The sequence below is a fragment of the Eschrichtius robustus genome, chromosome 8, assembly GCF_028021215.1.
Source record: "Eschrichtius robustus isolate mEscRob2 chromosome 8, mEscRob2.pri, whole genome shotgun sequence".
Classification (NCBI taxonomy): Eukaryota; Metazoa; Chordata; class Mammalia; order Artiodactyla; family Eschrichtiidae; genus Eschrichtius; species Eschrichtius robustus.
In genome coordinates this window covers 125181774-125201019 of record NC_090831.1, presented here as the reverse complement: position 1 = coordinate 125201019, position 19246 = coordinate 125181774, and the positions used below count along the sequence as shown (strand labels likewise).

General features: G+C 40.9%; 2 protein-coding genes across 5 annotated transcripts in view; both read right to left on the bottom strand.

Annotated features, from left to right (window-relative positions):
• The window catches only part of GALNT11 (polypeptide N-acetylgalactosaminyltransferase 11), a 48629-nt gene extending 40280 nt beyond the window's left edge, over positions 1–8349 (bottom strand). Inside the window, exon 1 of one of the 4 annotated variants that reach the window (XM_068549724.1) lies at positions 8167–8349. The gene's annotated coding sequence lies outside the window, so the exon portion shown is untranslated. Of the gene's footprint in view, positions 1–6537; positions 6732–8166 lie in introns of those variants that run through there. The other 3 variants (XM_068549720.1, XM_068549723.1, XM_068549722.1) reach the window with 3 other exon arrangements.
• A 3413-nt stretch (positions 8350–11762) lies between these two features.
• The window catches only part of GALNTL5 (polypeptide N-acetylgalactosaminyltransferase like 5), a 71037-nt gene continuing 63553 nt past the window's right edge, over positions 11763–19246 (bottom strand). Inside the window, exons 7-8 of the mRNA XM_068550200.1 lie at positions 15513–15662; positions 11763–12079 (exon numbers count right to left, since the gene is read on the bottom strand). Coding sequence (XP_068406301.1) covers positions 11924–12079; positions 15513–15662 — 306 coding nt within the window. The 3' untranslated portion in view covers positions 11763–11923. The remainder of the gene's footprint in view (positions 12080–15512; positions 15663–19246) is intronic.

Here is a 19246-nt window from a genome sequence, read left to right as displayed (position 1 = left end):
AAATCCACTTCCTACATATCACTTTGTCTCTCACTGAATTCTTTCTGCGATGAGACGTCGAGAACCTGAGCTTCATTAAGTCCTGAAACCAGGTGTGTGATCTCAGTTGGAAGACTGTGGGTTTTGGCTGGGTTTGAGCCCCAGCCGTGTGGGTTCAAGTCCCAGTCTAGGTTTTGGCTGGGTTCGAGTCCTGGCCACGTGGGTTCAAGTCCCAGTCTGGATTCAAGTCCCAGCATGTGGGTTCAAGTCCCAATCTGAGGTGCACGCTTTCAGAAGGATAATGTAAACAGATGGAAACTGTAAGAAACAATCAAAAGGAAATGCTAAAAACCAAGAGCATTGTAAAAGCCCCTTCCACGGGCTCATCAGAAACTCCATACAGCCAAAGAAAGAAGCAGTGAGCTTGAATATAGGTCAACAGACACTTTGCAAACTGAAATGCAAAGAGGAAAAAGAATGGAAAAAACAGAACATCCAAAAACTGTGGGACGATTTCAGAAAGTATAACATATACCCATTATTAGAATATCAGAAGGAGAAGAAAAAGAAAAGGAAACAGAAGAAATATTTGAAATAATAATGGCCAAGAACTTTCCAAAATTAATGACAGACCCCAGGAAGCTGAAAGAACACCAAACAGATTAAATACCCTCAAAAACCCTCATCTAGGTATACCATATTCAGAAAATCAGAAGACAAAAAATCTTGAAAGAAGTTACAGAGAGTGAAAAACACCTTAACTACAGAGGAAAGAGTAAGAATTACAGTGGACTTCTCATCAGAAATCATGCAAGCAAGAAGAGAGCAGAGTGAAATATTTAAAGTAAGGAAGAAACCCCACCACCACTTTAGAATTCCATATTCCTCAATATTATAATTCAAAAGTGAAGGAGAAATAAAGGCTTTTTCAGACCCAAAAAACTGAGGAATTCATCGCCAGTAGACCTGTCCTGCAAGAAATGTTAAAAAAAGAAAATTCTTCAAGCAGAAGGAAAATGATACAGGTCAGAAACCTGGATCTACATAAAGAAAAGAAGAGCATCAGAGAAGGAATAAATAAAATGAAGATAAAATCCTTTTTTTTTTATTCTTAACTGACCTAAAAAATAACCGTTTAAAGTAATAATAGTAACAATGTATTAGATGATCATAGCACACTGGTAAGTGAATGAGTGACAGCAAGGTCACAGCGGTGGGAGGCACAAATTGGGATTATGCTATTAACAAGGTATCTATATGACACATCAAGCAATATGGTGTTACTTTAAGGCAGATTCAGGTTAATTTAAAATGCATATTGTAAACTCCAGGGCAATCACCAAAAAAATTTTTAAAGTATAATTGATATGCTATGTGGTAGGCAGAATAATAGCCCCCCCAGGAATATCCACATTCTAATCCTCAGATTAAGGCAGCAGACAGAATAAGGTTGCTAATCACCTGACCTTAAAATACAGAGATTATTCGGGATTATCCGGGTGGGCTGGATGTAATCAGAGTCCTTAAGTATGGAAGAGGGAGTCAGAAGATGAGATAAGAATGATGCAATCTACTGGACCCACTACAGCTGGCTTCAAAGATAGAGGAAGAAGGCCACGAGTCAAGGATTGTGGGTGGCTTCTCGAAATTTAAAAGGGCAAGGAAATTGATTCTCCCTTAGAGCCTCCAGAAAGTAATATAGCCTTGCTCACACCTTGAGCTTAGCCCACTGAGACCCATTTCAAACCTCTGACCTACAGAACTGTAAAAGAAATTGTGTTGTTTTACACCACTGAGTTTGTGTTCTTTCGTTACAGCAGCAACAGAAAACTAATACATTCTGAGAGGAGATAGAGTTGAATCATATAGAATGCCTAATTAAAAGGAAACAGAAAAAAGCAATGAATACAAAACAGTTACAAGCATGGAAGATATTTACCCAACTATATCAATAATCACTTCAAATGTGAATGGTCTAAAAAATACAGCCATCAAAAGAGAGTCACAGTGGACAAAACAAGATCCAACTATAAGTTGTCTACAAGCAACAAACTTTAAATATAAAAATTTACATATGTCAAAAGTAAAGGATGGAAAGCTATACCATGCTAACACTAACCAAAAGAAAGCTGAAGTAATTATATTAACTTCAGACAAAGCAGATTTTGTCAGATGATGAGGGATAAAGAGGGTCATTATATAATAAAGAGGTCAATTCTCCAAGAAGACATAACAATCTTGTACTTGTTTACACCTAACGAGAGGGTATCAAAACACATGAAGCAAAACCTGAGAAAAATGAAAAGAGGAGATAAATCCACTATTATAGTTAAAGACTTCAACAACACTGTCAGTAACTGACAGATCGAGCAGACAGAAAACCAATAAGGAAATAGATGACCTGAGCAGCATGTCAATCAACTTGATCTAACTGACATTTAAAGAAAACTCCATCCAACAATAGCTGAATACATATTCTTCTCTAGCCCACATTCACCAATGTAGACCATATTCTGGGCCATAAAACACACTTGAACAGATTTAAAGGAACAGAAACCATACAAAGTATGTTCTTAGACACACTGGAATTAAACTAGAAATCAGTAACAGAAAGGTTAAAAAAAAAAAACAACCCAGATATCTGGAAATTAAATTCTCAAGAAAAATTTTTAAATATTTTGAACTAAATGAAAATGTAAATACAGCTTATTAAAATTTGTGGGATGCAGCAAAAGTAGTGATTAGAAGGAAATTTATAGCATTAAAATGGATTAGAGTTCAAGACATGAGTATGAACCCATGTTTAGCTTAACATGTTAGCTTTAGATACAGATGGTTACACATATATTTCCATATATGTACATATACACTTCCTTGCTTGTCAGATGAGCAGGCCTAGAAGAATGACACCCCAAGTGACAACAAGCACACCTAGTGCCCAAATCTTGGGGTTTTTAAAATAAATTTTATTTATTTATTTATTTTTGGCTGCGTTGGGTCTTCATTGCTGGGCGCGGGCTTTCTCTAGTTGCAGTGAGCAGGGTTTACTCTTCTTTGCGGTGCGCGGGCTTCTCATCACGGTGGCTTCTCTTGTTGCAGAGCATGGGCTCTAAATGCACAGGCTTCTGTAGTTGTGGCACATGGGCTCAGTAGTTGTGGCTCGCCGGCTCTAGAGCGTAGGCTCAGTAGTTGTGGCACATGGGCTTAGTTGCTCCGCGGCATGTGGGATCTTCCCGGACCAGGGCTCGAACCCATGTCCCCTGCATTGGCAGGCAGATTCTTAATCACTGCGCCACCAGGGAAGTCCCCCAAATCTTGGTCTCTAACAGCATTCTCCAATAAAAAGAACCAAAGCTCCTTGAAGAAATGACTGACTCTAGGACTGGGAAAGGAAATATACAAGATGAGCCTGAAGTACCTTGTAGTGCCCGAAAGTAAGGAAGTACCACAAAAAAAAAAAAAAAAAAAGAAAAAACCCACAATGATGGGGGTATGTCAAAGGAACAGATGGAACCAACTGAAAGAGCTTACAATGGCCACAGCTAAAACAATTTGAGCAAAAAATAAAGTGGTATTGCATTATAACCCACAGTATAAGATAAATATCCATGAGTTCATAGTGATAGGGATTACAGATGAAAAAAGATTGAGCATTAATACGTTATTTAAAATGTATTAATTTTCTTCATGTCTGAAATTTTCCATAGTAAACCTTTTAAATATATATAAGTGTATATATATAAATGTGTTTATATATAAATGGGTGTGTGTGTATGTGTATATGTGTGTGTGTGTGTGTGTATATATATATATATATGTAACCCAACAAACAAACGTTCCTTTGACCTTTACACTACCGTTTTGGGTTCTGTACGTATGTTGGTTTCTAGGGGTTATAATGTGCTTACACGACTAAGTTCTCCACTAATTCTTGTCCATGGAGTCACAGGACACAGATTCTAGTAGTCTGTCCTTATGGGTTTTGTGTGTATTTGTATATATTAAGTATTTTCTCCTCACTTCTGCTTCCTCCTTATTATTTAACACAAGAGTCATAGGAGATCAACTTTACAATTTAGTCTGTAGATAACAGAATGTTCACATGAAAGTGCAAGTTGTAGGCTGTGTATCGATGCAGAGTATCAGAAGGGTGAATTGTACCAGTGAAGTTAGTCTCCTAGCTCTAAGTCCACTCTCTATACTCCAGTGGTTCTCAGCCAGAGCCTGAGATATTTGGCAATGTCTGGGAAAACCGGGCCACCACCGGGGTCTTTTGGTAATGTCCAGAAATATTTTTGGTTGTCACAGATTGGGGGATCCTACTAACACGTGGTGGGGTAGAGGCCAGGGATGCTGTTAAACATCCTACAATGCAGAGGACAGCCCCCAGCAATGAAGAATTATCTGGCTCAAAATGTCAACAATGCCAAGTTTGAGAAACTCTGTTCTGTTCTGTAATGCTGGGGCTGGTACTCTACATATAGCATTTTTCCAACTGCAGTTGACCCTTGAACAATAAGGCAGGGAGGAACGTCAACCCTCCACGCAGATGAAAATCTGCTTATACAGTAGGCCTTCCATATCGGAGGATTCGACCAATCGCAGATCTTGTTGTACTGTAGTATTTACTGTTGACAAAAAAATCTGCGTATAAATGGACCTGTGCAGTTCAAATCTGTGTTGTTCAAGGTCAGCTGTATTGATAAATGAAACAACCTGGATGAACTTGGAAATACACAGGAAAAAGTCTTCAGTCTCAATAATTAGTAAAGACATGCAAATAAAAATAAGGTACTATTTTCTAACTCAAATTAGCAACGTTTTCAGTACTCACTGAAGTACATGTAGTTAAATGATACAGTTATCAGTGATGAAAGTTATAAATTGCAGGGCCTTTTTAAAAAGCAGTTTAACAATGGCATAGGAGCCTTAAAAACCTTTATACACTTTGGTCAGTAATCCCACTTTCTCTAAGAATAAAAATCCTAAAGAAATAATAAATCAGGTGAAAAACTGGGCATATCCTAAAGCAAACTCTAAAAAATTCCATAATTTAGATATAAATAAACCACAGTATATACAAATAAGTACGAAGGCCAAATTAATTTTATATGAAAAACTTGAAGGAAATGCCTTATAGAAGTTAAGATGTAAGTTTGACTTTAAGACTTCAATGGCCAAAAACTGAAATATCTCAAGCAGAAAGCTGAAGTCTTGAGAAACTGCAACATGTATTTGTTTTTAGTTTTCCAAACAGAATATCAAGTAGGAAGGTTGGCTATAATGAATACACACAGCTGGTTAAGGTTAGTGGAAGGTGATTAATTCTATGAGGACAGGCTGGGGCTATGACCCTGAGGATGAGAATTAACTTGTTCTGCATGCAAAAGGAAGCTAACTAGCGTCTTTAAGCAAATACACCTTAGGAAGAAAATTCTAGGAACAGTGTGTAAAATGGCTTGGGACAGAGGAAAACAAAAAAATCTAGAGCCAGGGAGGCCAGTTAGAAAAATTCCAGTAAAAGGCAATCACGGCTTGATCTAGAGCTGTGGAAGCGAGTGGAAAGGAGGCTCAGAGGCAGAACTGTCTGCCCTTATCAACTTGACCAGACATGGGGCCCTAAGGGAGAAAGGAGGAATAAAAACAAAACTCAGTTTTCAAGTTTTAGTGACACTAAGGAGCATGGAGAGAACAGGTTTGGAGGCTTAATAGGAGATAAATTTTGTTCTGGACATGCTGCATTGGGGAGAACACTAATATGGAGGTGTCCATAGCTTGAAATTCAAATCTAAACCTCAGAGAGAAGTTAAAAATAAACATCATATTTACAGTTTAAGTTACATGGAAATAATAGCCGAGGGAGGTTTAAGTCATGAAGAGCGTAAAGTAGATTAGGGAGCAAGTACTGAATCCCTGGGGATATGCATATTTAAGGATCTTGTGTAGAAGGAAGAGACTGTGAAGGACCTGAGAAGGATCACAAAGTCCGAGCACCTCACGAGGGGTACTGACCAGCAACACAAGGCATCACAAAGATTTACAGAGAGGTCAGATCAAGCCAGCAAGAGTTGAGGTAGGGCCATCAGATTTAGCAATCAGTAAGGTATGAAGGCCTTTAAGAAAGCAGTTTTTAAAATGTGAAGAAGAAGGGCTTCCCTGGTGGCGCAGTGGTTGAGAATCCGCCTACCAATGCAGGGGACACGGGTTCGAGCCCTGGTCTGGGGAGATCCCACATGCCGCGGAGCAACTGGGCCCGTGAGCCACAACTACTGAGCCTGCGCGTCTGGAGCCTGTGCTCCGCCAACGAGAGAGGCCGCGACAGTGAGAGGCCCGCGCACCGCGAGGAAGAGTGACCCCCGCTTGCCGCAACTGGAGAAAGCCCTCGCACAGAAACGAAGACCCAACACAGCCATACATAAATAAATAAAGACTTATTTCACTAAAAAAAAAAAAATGTGAAGAGTTAGTTCCTCAAGAAGTTTAGACACAGATTTACCATATGACCCGGCAATTCCACTCCTAGATGTATGCCCCAAAGAATCAAAAACACAGACTCACCCCAGACACATGTAAACACATGTCCACAGCAGTGCTTTTCACAGCAGCCAAAAAATAGCAACAACCTAGTGCCCATCAACGGATGAATGGATAAACAGACTGTGCTACAGCCACTCGGCAGAGTATTAGCCAGCCATACCCAAGAATGAAGTCTGAGAGACACTACGGCATGGGTGAACCTTGAACACGTTAGCTGAAATAAGCCAAACGCAAAAGGGCAAATACTGTACGATTCCACTTCTATGAAGCCTCTAGAATAAGCAAATTCAGAGACAGAAAGGGCTGGGAGGAGGGGAAATGGGGAGTTAATGCTTAATGGTTTCAGAGTTTGTGTTTAGGGTAAGGAGAAACTTTTGGAAATAGTGGTGATGGTGACACAATATTGTGAATGTACTTAGTACCTCTGAGCTGTACACTTAAAAATGCTTAGAACAATAAACTTCATGGTATGTGTATTTTACCACCGTAATAAAAGAGTAAAAAAAAAAAAGTAAAGATAGAACTCAAATTGCAAAGAACAGCACAGAAATTGTCAAGAAAAGGCAGAAGCGGTGTGGACTACTGTTTCATGACGTTTAATTTGAAAAGCTCTACTGATAACATTAAGGGTAGAGAGAGGTTTTCTGGTTTAGATTTTTCTCAAGGCAGAGTAGACCTTAACATACGCTATATATCTAGGATATCTAGGTAACGGCTAAGAATTGAGTGTAGTTAAAAAAAAAAGTCTAGCCTAAAACTCTCATTTGGGGGACGAAAGTAGCACCACAATATTTTATTGGCGCACAGCAGTATGAGAAGCATTTCAAAGTTACAATTTCATCTTACATTTGGAAAACCAACCAACCAACCAAGCAACAGCTTTCCTAGCACGAAGTAAAAAGGAATGCTGGACCAAATCTTCTTCGATGATAAAAATACACGAAGCTCTTCCATCATGGGCATATTAATATTCCTCAAGCGGTGAAATCTACCAGTATTGGAGGGTGGGGACTTGATATTTTTATATTTATCCAAACGGCACGTACTTTAAGAGCCTGGGAAATTGTGCAAGACAAATAACCCGATTTCTTCAACAAATACCTTGCAAAGAAAAGGGAAACTTAAGATGCTCATCCACCGAACGCCACGCGAGGACCCGCTCAAATCCTGAGCGGCACAAACCAACCACTAAAAAAACAATTAAAAAAAAAAGAAAATTCCTTGAAGGAAATGTGAACACTGCCCGAATACCGTGGAAACTGAGGGCAGGGTACCAGCGAGGGCGTTACTCAATTCGCTCTCGTTTCTACACGTTTTGAAAATTTCCGCAACCATTTTCTGGGGCATTTTAGCAAAAAGCGCCGGGGGGCGGCGGAGCGGGTCGTTCTCACGCCGCCCGCGGCCGCCCCCCGCGAGCCGGCCGTCTCCACGGCCCACCCCCGGCCTCCAGGGCCGCGTCGGCTCTGCCAACGCCACACACACACGCCCGGACGCCGGGCCAGCGGCCAGAGACCCCGCGGAGGGCGGCGGCCCGGGGCGAAGCCTCCGCCGCTCGGGGCACTCGGGCCGCGGCCGCTCGCCTGAGGCGCTGAGGGGACGGACGGAGGCCGCGCAGGCTCACACGCCGCCGCCGGGCCATCCGCTACTCACCCCGACGCCGGCAGCGCAGGACCCCGGCCTTTCGGGACTCGGGCTGTGGCATAGTCCCTCCCGCCACGGCCCGGGTCCGAGCCGCATTCGCCGCAGCGGGCGGAGCTGCCGGCAAGAAAACACAGCAGCTGGCACACCAGCGCCCCCCGCGCTCGCCCAGTGCCCGCGCCGCGGCCTCGGCCCGAGCGCGCGCCCGCCGGGGCCACGTGACGGGCGGCCCCGGCCCCGCGCGTGACGTCACCGCCCGCTGCGGGCGCGTGGCTGCCCCGGGGCTCGACCACGTTCCCGAGGGCCCGCGCCTGCGGGTGGGCTTGGGGGTCGGTCGCGGGCGGCCTTCGAGTTTTTAACTCTTACATAAATGGGCTCATTGAAGACAAATGCCTTAAACATATTGAAAGATGTGCGACCCCGCTTATGATAAAAGAACTGTAGGTTAAAATGTCAAGGCTTGGCAGAAACTGTGATAAAACCTCACGGGTTGGTGGTAAGGGTGGCAAAGTACAGCGCGCCCGCAGAGCACCGCAGGAAGGCACATGGGGTCACGGGGGGCTTGCTAGAAATGCTGACTCTTCAGCCACCTATCAGTAAGCAAAGGCTGTTGCAGCCATCAGGCCATCACATTACAGCCCCCGCACACCCGCCCGGAGGTAACTCAGGGTGGAAACGGGCTGTCCGCTGCCAAGCCCCCGGCCACTGTGGCCACCCCCAAATGGTGCACTCAGGATGGGAAAGGAGAGGATCCTGGCTCTGGTTGGTTAGGGTACATAGCAAAGAAATGATCTCAGTACGCCCTGGCTCTTGCATCTTCCCGTATATAGGAAAGCACTAAATTCCTTAACTTGCGTTTGATTGATTTTCTTTAACAGTAACCTTTGATGTTCAGACTATCTGATCTTCGTTGCAAAAACTCCTATCTATCCTGTCTCCCCCCTTACCTCTTCAGAGCAGTCCCGCAGAGCTACCTGAGAGACTGCGTCCCAGGCTTGAGTCCTCGGTTTTGTCTGCCAAATAAAACATAATTCTCAACGTTTAGGTTATGCATTTTTTTTCAGTCGGCAGGCCCCATGCCAGACGTACTTAGTAATCAAAATATGCGTTTTACCGCCGTGGCCAGGTGACTTATGTACACATCAAAGTCTGAAATCAGTGTCCTAAGGTGCAGTCAGTGCAGGAGACCGGCCATTGCTCCACCTTCTCCCGACGCTTGTTGGTGTCAGACATTTTATTTGCCATTCTGATGGGTGTGGAGCAGATCTGTTTCTAGCTGTTATTTTAAATGGGTTCGTACTGTCCCACCAAATTAATGTACAGCTGTACCATTCCAGAAATTTGGGTTAGCTCCAATTTTTTACCATTAGAAAGAATGACATGAATATGCTTTTTGCAGTGTAGCATCTAAACCCGGGGTCTTTGAGGCTGGGCATAGGCTAGTCTATGGGCTGTGTTCATCTATCCCTAGATACAGTTGCCAGAGGAAATATAGGAGGCTTAAACTTTGAATTTCAGATTAAAAAAAAATTCACTAGCATGTCCCATAGAATATGTGGAATATACTTTTACTAAGATATTATTGTTTACCCAAAATTCAAGTTTACCAGGGCATGCTGTACTTTTATTTGCTAAATCTGGCAACGCTAACCCTGGACAAGTTCTAACCTTAGTTTTCTGTTTTATGATATGGTAATAACAATAGGAACTATCTTGTAAAGTTGTGTGGATGAGATGAGATAATCTATGCAGAGTACTTACCAGGGGGTATGAGTAAGTGTTAGCTCTTATTTGTATTTCATCTCGGTGTGTCTTAGGATAAATTCCTGAAGGTATGCTTTCCTTACAGAATTCTCTGGCTAATGTAAGGCTTGTCCAAGTGTTTGGTCATACCCAAAACTGTTGTGTGAAAAGCCTTGAGCAGGTGAGCAGATACGTTCTCAACTAGCTCCAGAATACAAATCAGATTTTAAAATTTCTATACAAAACCATAATTGCCACCTACGGGCAAGTATGGTTTTCCTTTCAATCACACCAAGCACTTGGATGTTGATTCTGATTTGTTTTCTATTCCAGAGTCAGCTGAAACAATATTCTGGAGGAGATTGTTTAAGCAACATTCTACATCGTTTCTAAGACTTATTCATGCTATCTAGGACCTGAACTAAATTACATTAAAAAACTAAGACTGAATATTAGGCCCGTGGCTCTAAGAAAAAGAACATTTTTCTTTTGGCAAAGCTGATATTTACAACATCCTTCTTTATGCTTACCAAACAAGATTCTCTGAATTTATACTACAATTCTCTTTTTTCCTTCGGCTGCAGAAATTTTATTTTGTATTTTACTCTAATTTTAATGGATTCATAGGTTTATTACAATCAATTTTTTATTACCTTCTAGAGCAGCTAAGGTATAAACATGGGCCCAGAACATACTAATCATGTGGCAATTACTTTGTGCTGCCAGATTGACCTTATAAAAGCTCAATCAAGTTACCCTGGCCATCTGTAATATTTGGGCACAGGTTTTTCCCATCTCTTTCCAGCAATAGATTTTATAGAGTATTTTGCCAAATACATGGGTATAACATTATAAACTGGTTCTTTTTTCTTTACATTGTATATATTATTTCAAAGAACACAAGCTCCATGAAGGGAGTGATGTATCCCTGCCCCCTTGTCAGCTGCATCCCAGCACCTAGAAGGACACCTGGCCTGAGATGACCATTCAGTTGTTGATTAAATGAGCATAATAGATGAGTCAAGTTGTTTTCTGCTGTAAAAAACTAGTTTATATTTTCTCCAGCAGAAGCTATGATTTAGTGATTCTATCCTAAGTCTCCTCCTTTTTACTCCTTTCAATGTATTCCTTCCCTCATCTTCTCATTCTCTTCGGTTTGTGAATTAAATATATTTTTCAATTTTCTAGCTGCCTTCACCAGGGTGAATGCAACAGCCATCCCTCTAACCTGATAGAAGTACTTTAGACACCTGGGAGTGTGTCCACACAGGATGGATACTGAACCTAGTTACCTCTTCCCCAATCCCAGCTAAACAGTTTTCTCGAGTCATGTCGAACACAGATTATCAACAAGGCATGCAAGCCAAGAAGTGTCAGGAGAGCTGTAGGCCAGAGCCATAGGAGGGAACAGACATGAAAAAGGCAAAAGCAGAAGCAGGGAAGAGGGAATGTCTCCAATTAACTGAAGAGCCAACAGAAACAAACAGGGAGGCTGGCCTGGAGAGCTGGACCAGGACACCCAGGCAGGTGACTGGACATCAGAAACTCAGGAACCCAACCAAGCAATGTGTCAAGGCCAGAATCTACACTGGCAGCAAGAAAGGAGCTCAATACAGTTGAGCCAAAGTTGGTATGGACCAACCAAGGCTCTCTGAGAATGTCTTTCTGGGGAGGTCACCGGCCCAGGTCACCTATCTGGAGTAGGAATTGAGTTGACCAAGAGTTGAGCAGTCCTTATGGTCTATCAGGACGAAGTGAGCTTGGCAAATAATTGGAGATAACACACTTTATCTCAATCGATTTTATGATAGCCTTAAGTGTGTGACAACATGCATTTCTAATGTTTAAGGTCTTGCCACCCCAGAAATTTAGTGGCAGAAAAGGCACTTCTGTTGTAGACCATTCTGGTTGTACTTCTTACTGTAGTTCACATAATTTCATGATGTTCCAAACTTGTTCTCTTCTCTACGTTGAAGGACTAGGGGAATTTTTAACGCTTTATTAATGAAAATGATTGGTTTTCCTTTCATGAGACTCTCTTAGAGGTCTCCAATTCCGGGAAGACAGTATCCAAATACCACTGAAATGACTTGCAACCCAATTGTTTCCTTAATTCAACACGCTCACTAATATCTCCATAGGCAAGATATTTCAGATTAGGTCTTCGTAAAAAAACCTGCTCCTAAATGGAAAGAAAGAGTCATTTCATTAAGCCAGACAAATCTTTGGTAATCAAATCATGATATCTAACATAGCAGTATATATTTTCATCTGAACTAAAACAAAACAAAACAACAACAGAAAACCTTCCCTCTGTATGGGGAGGGCAGAGACACACATAGGACCTGGGACTCACTCACCCCACGTATATTTACCGGATGTGCTGTGACAGACCACGATGAAAGTAGCGTAGAGGGACTCAGGAAGTCTAAGTCCTGCTTCTCAAGAGTTCTAGAATCACAGCCACCTATTGTAGTGTTTCCCCTTTCTCCTACTCTCTCAGTGATACTCAAGGACAAAACCCCTCACTCCCCGATCCCTATCAACACTTCCATGGTTTCAGAAATGGGGGGTGGTGGCGGCTAAGGGCAAACTGACTCTGGAGGAAGACGACCTGGCTTCAATTTCTGGCTCTGCTATTTATTAGCTATGCAACCTTGGCTGCTACCCTCATGAGACTGTGGTGAGGACCGAACACTTTCATATGTGCAAAGCTCTTAGGAGACTAAGGCTGGCACATAGTAGGTGTCATGTCAGTGTGGGCCATTATTATCACCACACCTGGTTAGTCTTTTCTGCGTTCTGATTTAAGGAAGCACCAAGTATGAATGTCTAATGGACTCAAGCTCTGTCATGTTAAAAGAGGTATTCTAAGTAGACCAAAGCCTCCTTGAAAGCAGAACCTTTGTATTTTCATCTGTGTATTCCCAGTGCCTGGTATATAGCATAGTAATATTGTTGGGTGAGAGGAGCTTGCTTACCCAAACTAGCACAGTATGGGCATGCCATGTTGGATTCTCCCCAGGGATCTTTAGGTCTTTGCCATCATGTCTTGCCACTCCTAGTTCCCCAGGGGGGATTGGTGCAGAGAATGGGCCTGAGGGAGGGTGTCCTCGTTTTGGAGTGAAGGCAGAGAAGACCCTAGGCAACATCTCCCTGTCCAAAGCCTGTTTTGCCCAATGGCATTCACTCAACTTCCCAACATGCTGTGTCATACAATCCATTGATTTTATGCCAAACATTACATGCTTTTTATATTAGATGGAACTTTTGGTAACTATATGCCCCATGAAATTCAGTAAACTACTCAGTCCTAACTGTGTTCCAGTCAACCATTTAAATCTGTGACCTCTGGTCACAGGAAAAAAAAAAAAAAAAAAAAGCTTAAAACCTCTCATAACTAAAGAAATGCAATTTTAAACAATGAGATAGCATTTTTAACCTATCAGATTAGAAGAAATACAAAGTTTAGTTAAAACTAGGGTTGGAATAGTTGTGGGGAGACAGGCACTTTTATATATATTTGATGGTTGTGTAGGTGACAGTGTAGACAGTGAAGGACCATTTGGACATTATTCATCAAGATTTAAGATGCACTAACTCATGGTCCACAAGTCCATGTCTTCAGATTTATTCAAGATATATCTGCACAGATGTGCAAAAAGATACATGTAAAGGATGTTCATTTTGGCACTGTTAAGGAATAACAAAAAGCCAAGATGATCAGAATGTTTATCTCTGGGGGCTATTTATGAATGGGATCAATTTTAAGAGATCCATTCAAAGGAAATATTTAAAAAGATGGCATGTTTATCTGCTCTGATTTTAAAAGACTTTGAAAATATGTTTTTAAATTATACTAATAAATGGAAAAATTACAACAAAATATTGCTGCTCAAATCGAGTTCGGTAAAAGGAAAGGATATATACTTGGTGTATGTGCATGTTAACAGGAAACTGTAGACGGTAATTTAGTGGTGACTTCTGAGGGGTGAAGCTATGGGCTTAGAAAGCTTACTTTTCACTTCATGCTTTTCAATACTGTAAGACAAAAATGTGTATGCATTACCTTTTTTAAAATATCTTTTTAAAAATCAGGAAATATAATAAACATACAAAAAAAAAGCACATAGAATATAAATGTGCACCTTAGCGAACTGTTGAAAAAATCAACCCCAGAAACCCTGACTGAGTCAAGAAATAGAACATAATCAGCATCTCAGAAGGCCCTTGCCTTTCCTTTCCTGATCATAATCCTTTCTCTTAGTCTGAAGTGCTATCCTGATGATGTATTCATTTCTTTGCTTCTCTTTCTAGTATCGATATCTAATTATCCACACATAGATTATATGGTTTGATTTTACCTGTTTTTAACTTTATAGAAATGGAAAAATACAGTATATATTCTATTGTGTTTGGCTGCTTTTGTTCACCGTTATATCTTTAAGATTTACCTATACTGTTGTATGTATATGTAAAGTTGATTAATTCTCATTGCTATATAGAATTATATCATTAAACATATCATATTTATTCATTCTACTCCTGATGAACATTTGGGTTGTATTCAGTTTTGGCTAACACAAACAATGCTGTTTATAAACATTCTTGTTCATGTGTTCCGGTGCACAAAAGCACGCTTTCTGTAGTGTATATACAGGATGGGATTGCTGGATCATGGGATATTCATGTCTTTTATTAGTTGATATTGCCAAACCGTTTTCCAAAGTGAGTTTGTAACAATTAACACTCCCACCCGCAGTGTCTGAGACTTCCTGTGCTTGCCAACACATGGTCCTATCAGACTTTAAAAATGTTTCACCAATCTAGGTGGCTATGTGGAAATATCTCATTGAGGTTTTAATTCATATTGCCCTGATTACTCAAGAAATTGAGTATTATTACTTTTATAATTTAAAATAATAAAGAAATATTAGATCAAGACCAGGACATATAACATCACAGAGAGATTCTTACATATTTCTACCCATGTATCTGAAATGAGGTCTTCTTGTTACTGTCCAAATTTGTTTGAACTTTCAAATTAAAACAAAGCTCCATCTATATATTCTCTGTATGTGTCTAAAGGTCCCGGCAAGGGGCTTAAACCATGGGGAGATGCACAAATGAAGGGGCCTGGCTTTGATGTAAAAATCTTTGACTGTTAGAGAAAAAAGGAGCAGAGGTTCTTTGTGGTCCCCAGACCAGCTGCAGCCGCATCACTTGGGCGCTTGGTAGTGGAGGAAGAGAATCCAAAATTTGCCCATGGGAATGGGGGCAGAGAGAGGTATTTGCCGCAGATGGGCCATCTTTGGGGGAGGAAAATAGATCTAGGGGGAAAAAAAAGCCTTCTCGTGTTGGTTGATTTACTTCTGAGAAACTTGAGTTTCCCTAGAGATTAAAAAAAAAAAAAAAGAGTAAGGTGCAAGTGTAGCAGCTTAAAATGAACAAATTGAGAATAGCGTCTGCAAATGGGTGGGTGAACAGCTGAAGGGTTGCCCTAATTTAAGGAAAAGTACAAAAATTGGTATCTAGAAAGCAGCAGAAGGCTTCTTTAGAGCCAGTCCCTCTCTGTACTCTCACTCATCTTTCCAAACCAGGGACGTATCCTTCACCTTGTAGTCATCTAGCCAAACGTGCGCCAGCCTGAGATTATTATATGCCAAGGCTTTTACAATTCCAGTGTGGTTTGCAACGTGTTGCTTATCAATATGTCCTACTCGAGAGCAGGGAAGTATAAAGAGTTGGCCTCCACACATCCAGATCTAGACATAAGAAAAACAGAAAACATATTAATGATTAATGAGTGTTTGCTAGTAATAGGCAACTGCTGAATTAAAACAAAAATAACAGTAGCCAACATTTATTAAGTTTCTTATTTCATTTGATCCTCACAACAACCCTATCATGTAGGTACTGTGACCATCCCTATCTTACAGATGAAGAAACTAACACATACTTTGGTTAAAAAGCTTGCCCAGTGATATAGTGGCAGAGCACAAGGTTCAAACTCAGGAAATCTGGCCCTAGAGTCAGTGCGCTGAATACTAAGTGATCCTGCCTCGCTTGTACATGACCAGTTCTGATGCTGATTATGTATGAAGACTGACAAGATATTTTATCTTAGGATATTCTCAAACAATATTCTGAGAGTAACATTTTCTGAGGTGATCAAGTATTGCTGGATATAAGCAAGTAATAAGAGAAATATCAATCATGGCTGAATTCAGTTATTCATCTTTTTTGTACTTAAAACACTTTATAACGCCTTTTTTTTAAAAATTTTATTTATTTATTTATTTATGTCTGTGTTGGGTCTTCGTTTCTGTGCGAGGGCTTTCTCTAGTTGTGGCAAGTGGGGGCCACTCTTCATCGCGGTGCGCAGGCCTCTCACCATCGCGGCCTCTCCTGCTGCGGAGCACAGGCTACAGACGCGCAAGCTCAGTAATTGTGGCTCACGGGCCTAGTTGCTCCGCGGCATGGGGGATCTTCCCAGACCAGGGCTCGAACCCGTGTCCCCTGCATTGGCAGGCAGATCCTCAACCACTGCGCCACCAGGGAAGCCCTAACGCTTATTTTTAATAACTTTTTTTATTACACAAAAGCAAAATATGACCATCGAAAAACTAAGAAATGTAGAAAAGCACACAGAAAAAAGTAAAAATAACTTTTTGCTTTTTAACACTTTGTCAGTCAATATTAATTCAAGTACGTATGTGTACATACAGAGATACACAACATTAAGATAACTTGCTTTTCTTCATTTGATATTATGTGAAGTTATTTTAAAAGTCTTGTATTGTTGGACATTTTGGTAGTTTTTTACTTTTATTATTATAGATAATACCACAAAAAATGTGCTTGTAACATAAATCTTATGTATAGTACACTTGCATGACTCTTCTCTTTACTGTAATTCAGTGATTCTTGCATGGTCCCCAGGCCAGCATCATCAGCATCACTAAGGAACTTAGAAATGCAAATCCTTGGGCCCACCCAGACCTACAGAACTAGGAAGGCTGGGTCTGGGGGCACAGTAATCTGTACTTTAACCAGCTCTTTAGGTGATTCTGATGCACACTAAAGTTTGAGAACCACTGTTCTAATTGATCAAGGTAATATATCCCAGTTTTATAGATATTTTCTTAAGAGGATTCACCTAATCTTTTAGGGAACAGTAGTAGGAGAATAAGACTCACTGAAAACAATACTCAGAAGTATTATGGTGAAATATATCACTCAGATAGTCAGAAAGGATTATGTTAAAGAAAATGGAAAGGCAGAACTTCTGACATAACATGAGACCTACTGACTGGTGCAACTAATCTCTAGAGTTCTTTAGAAATACCCAGAAACATCCTCACAGAATGTCTAGAAACATATCCATTGAATTCCTTCTCTAAAATGGATGGCTCAGTAGAAAAACCCTTAGACCAGAAGTCCAAAGAATTAGGTTCTTTTATCATCTCTGCTACATGCTTATGATCAGACGTATCCTCTCTGACTCTCATTTTCATCTGGAATTGAGAACTAAATAGGTGCTCATTTAAGCTACCACTTGGGGGTGCTTTGTTAGGCAGCAAAAGCTAACTGATACTAGCCACCTATAATGTCTTATTCTTTTTTTTAAAAGTGAGAACTTAAAGAAATTTGGAAAATCATTAATATCTGTTTAATAATTAGAATGGATACAGAAGTATCTATTATTATTGGTACATTCTTACATGTTTCAAATGTTTCTGTATTAAAAAAAGAAATCTGGCTATGAGTATAGAATAGAAAACAGAAGTCAAGTAACCAAAGTGATAAAGGAGGAATACAAGTAAAAAATGTATTTAAAAACTTTCTCAAAAATCAAATTGAGGGAAGCTATTGCAATGTAGCCCAGTCTTCATAGGACCCACAAAGTTGCTCTTTTCTTCTTAATTCATTCTCAAAGGGAAACATGATCCATCTGGACGTGCCTTTTGCTCTGCTCATTGTTCATGTAGGTGATGGTCAGCTTTCTTTCTCAGATATACTGCTGGAAGTAGTCTGTCCAGCTCCCAGTTTCTATTATTATTATTATTATTGGAGGAGGAAGAGGATGACGAGAAAGCAGATTATCCCATTAAGAGTTAGTATAGTGCAGTGGTGCAGAGCACAAACTCTGGGGCCACTCAGTGTGGTTCAAATCCCCTATGAGCTGTGTGATCTGGGGCAAGTTACTGAAGTTACTCAACCCATTTGTGTCTCAGTTTCCTCACCTGTAAAATGAGAATGATAACAGTACCTGCATCATGGGATTGTTATGAGCATTAGAAAACCTGATACTTGTAGAGTGCTTAGAGTTCATGTTTTGTAAATGAGAGTGTATCTCTGTTGTAGTGAAGTGCGGTAGACTGCAAGTGTGGTCACAAATGCTTTTCATTCTTACATGCACACTTAATTGCAATGTAACTCTGTACTTCATTCCATCAAGAAGTGAGGTTTATTTCTCCATCTCTTGAATCTGGTCTTGGCCTCGTGATTTGCATTGGTCAACATTAACAAACGTGATGCAAACAGATGCCTGAAAAGTGTTTGTAGCACTTTGGGACTTGCCTTCTCTCTTGCTTCTCCTGAGAACCTTGTGACCACTTCACTGTGAATAAGCCTCACTAGCCTGCCTGACAATGAGAGACAAATGACCTGGTCATCGCCACTGTTCCACCTATTATTGGGCCAATGTCCACATATGTAAATGAGGCCATCCCATATGAGCCAGCACCAGCTGAGCCTCCCGATGAGCAGAGATGTGTAAGCAATACCAGTAGAAACCAGCCATCCTGGCTATGACCAAAAGAACCACTTTAGCAATCCAATGAAGTTTGAGGACTTACAATTGATTGTTGTTTTAAGCCACTGTATTTTTGGGACAGTTTGTTATACAGCAAAAGCTAACTGATACATGAGGGAACATATTTCTCTTAACCAGTTTTACTCATTAAGTAAACAGGACCTCCATCCACTGAGTTGCTCATTCCAGAAACTTGGTGTGATAGATGGAAATACTGTTCAGCAATATTATCTCACTCTCCACCCCTCACTAAGGGGTAGAGTATACTTCTCTGACACACTGACTTTGGGCTTGTCCATTTGACATGTTTTGGCCCATGGAACGTGAGCAGACATGATGCCTGTGGAGGTCTTAAATATGCTGTGTGGTTTGGCTTGACTTTTGCATTCCTGCTTATCAACATGAGAAGAATATGCCCAGAGTTGCTACTAGAATGACGAGCAGAGCTGACCAAACTCAGAGCCCAGAGCCCAGCCCTGCCAGTGTAAATTCCGAGGCAGAGCCATGCTGGCCAACCCAGAGACACAGGAA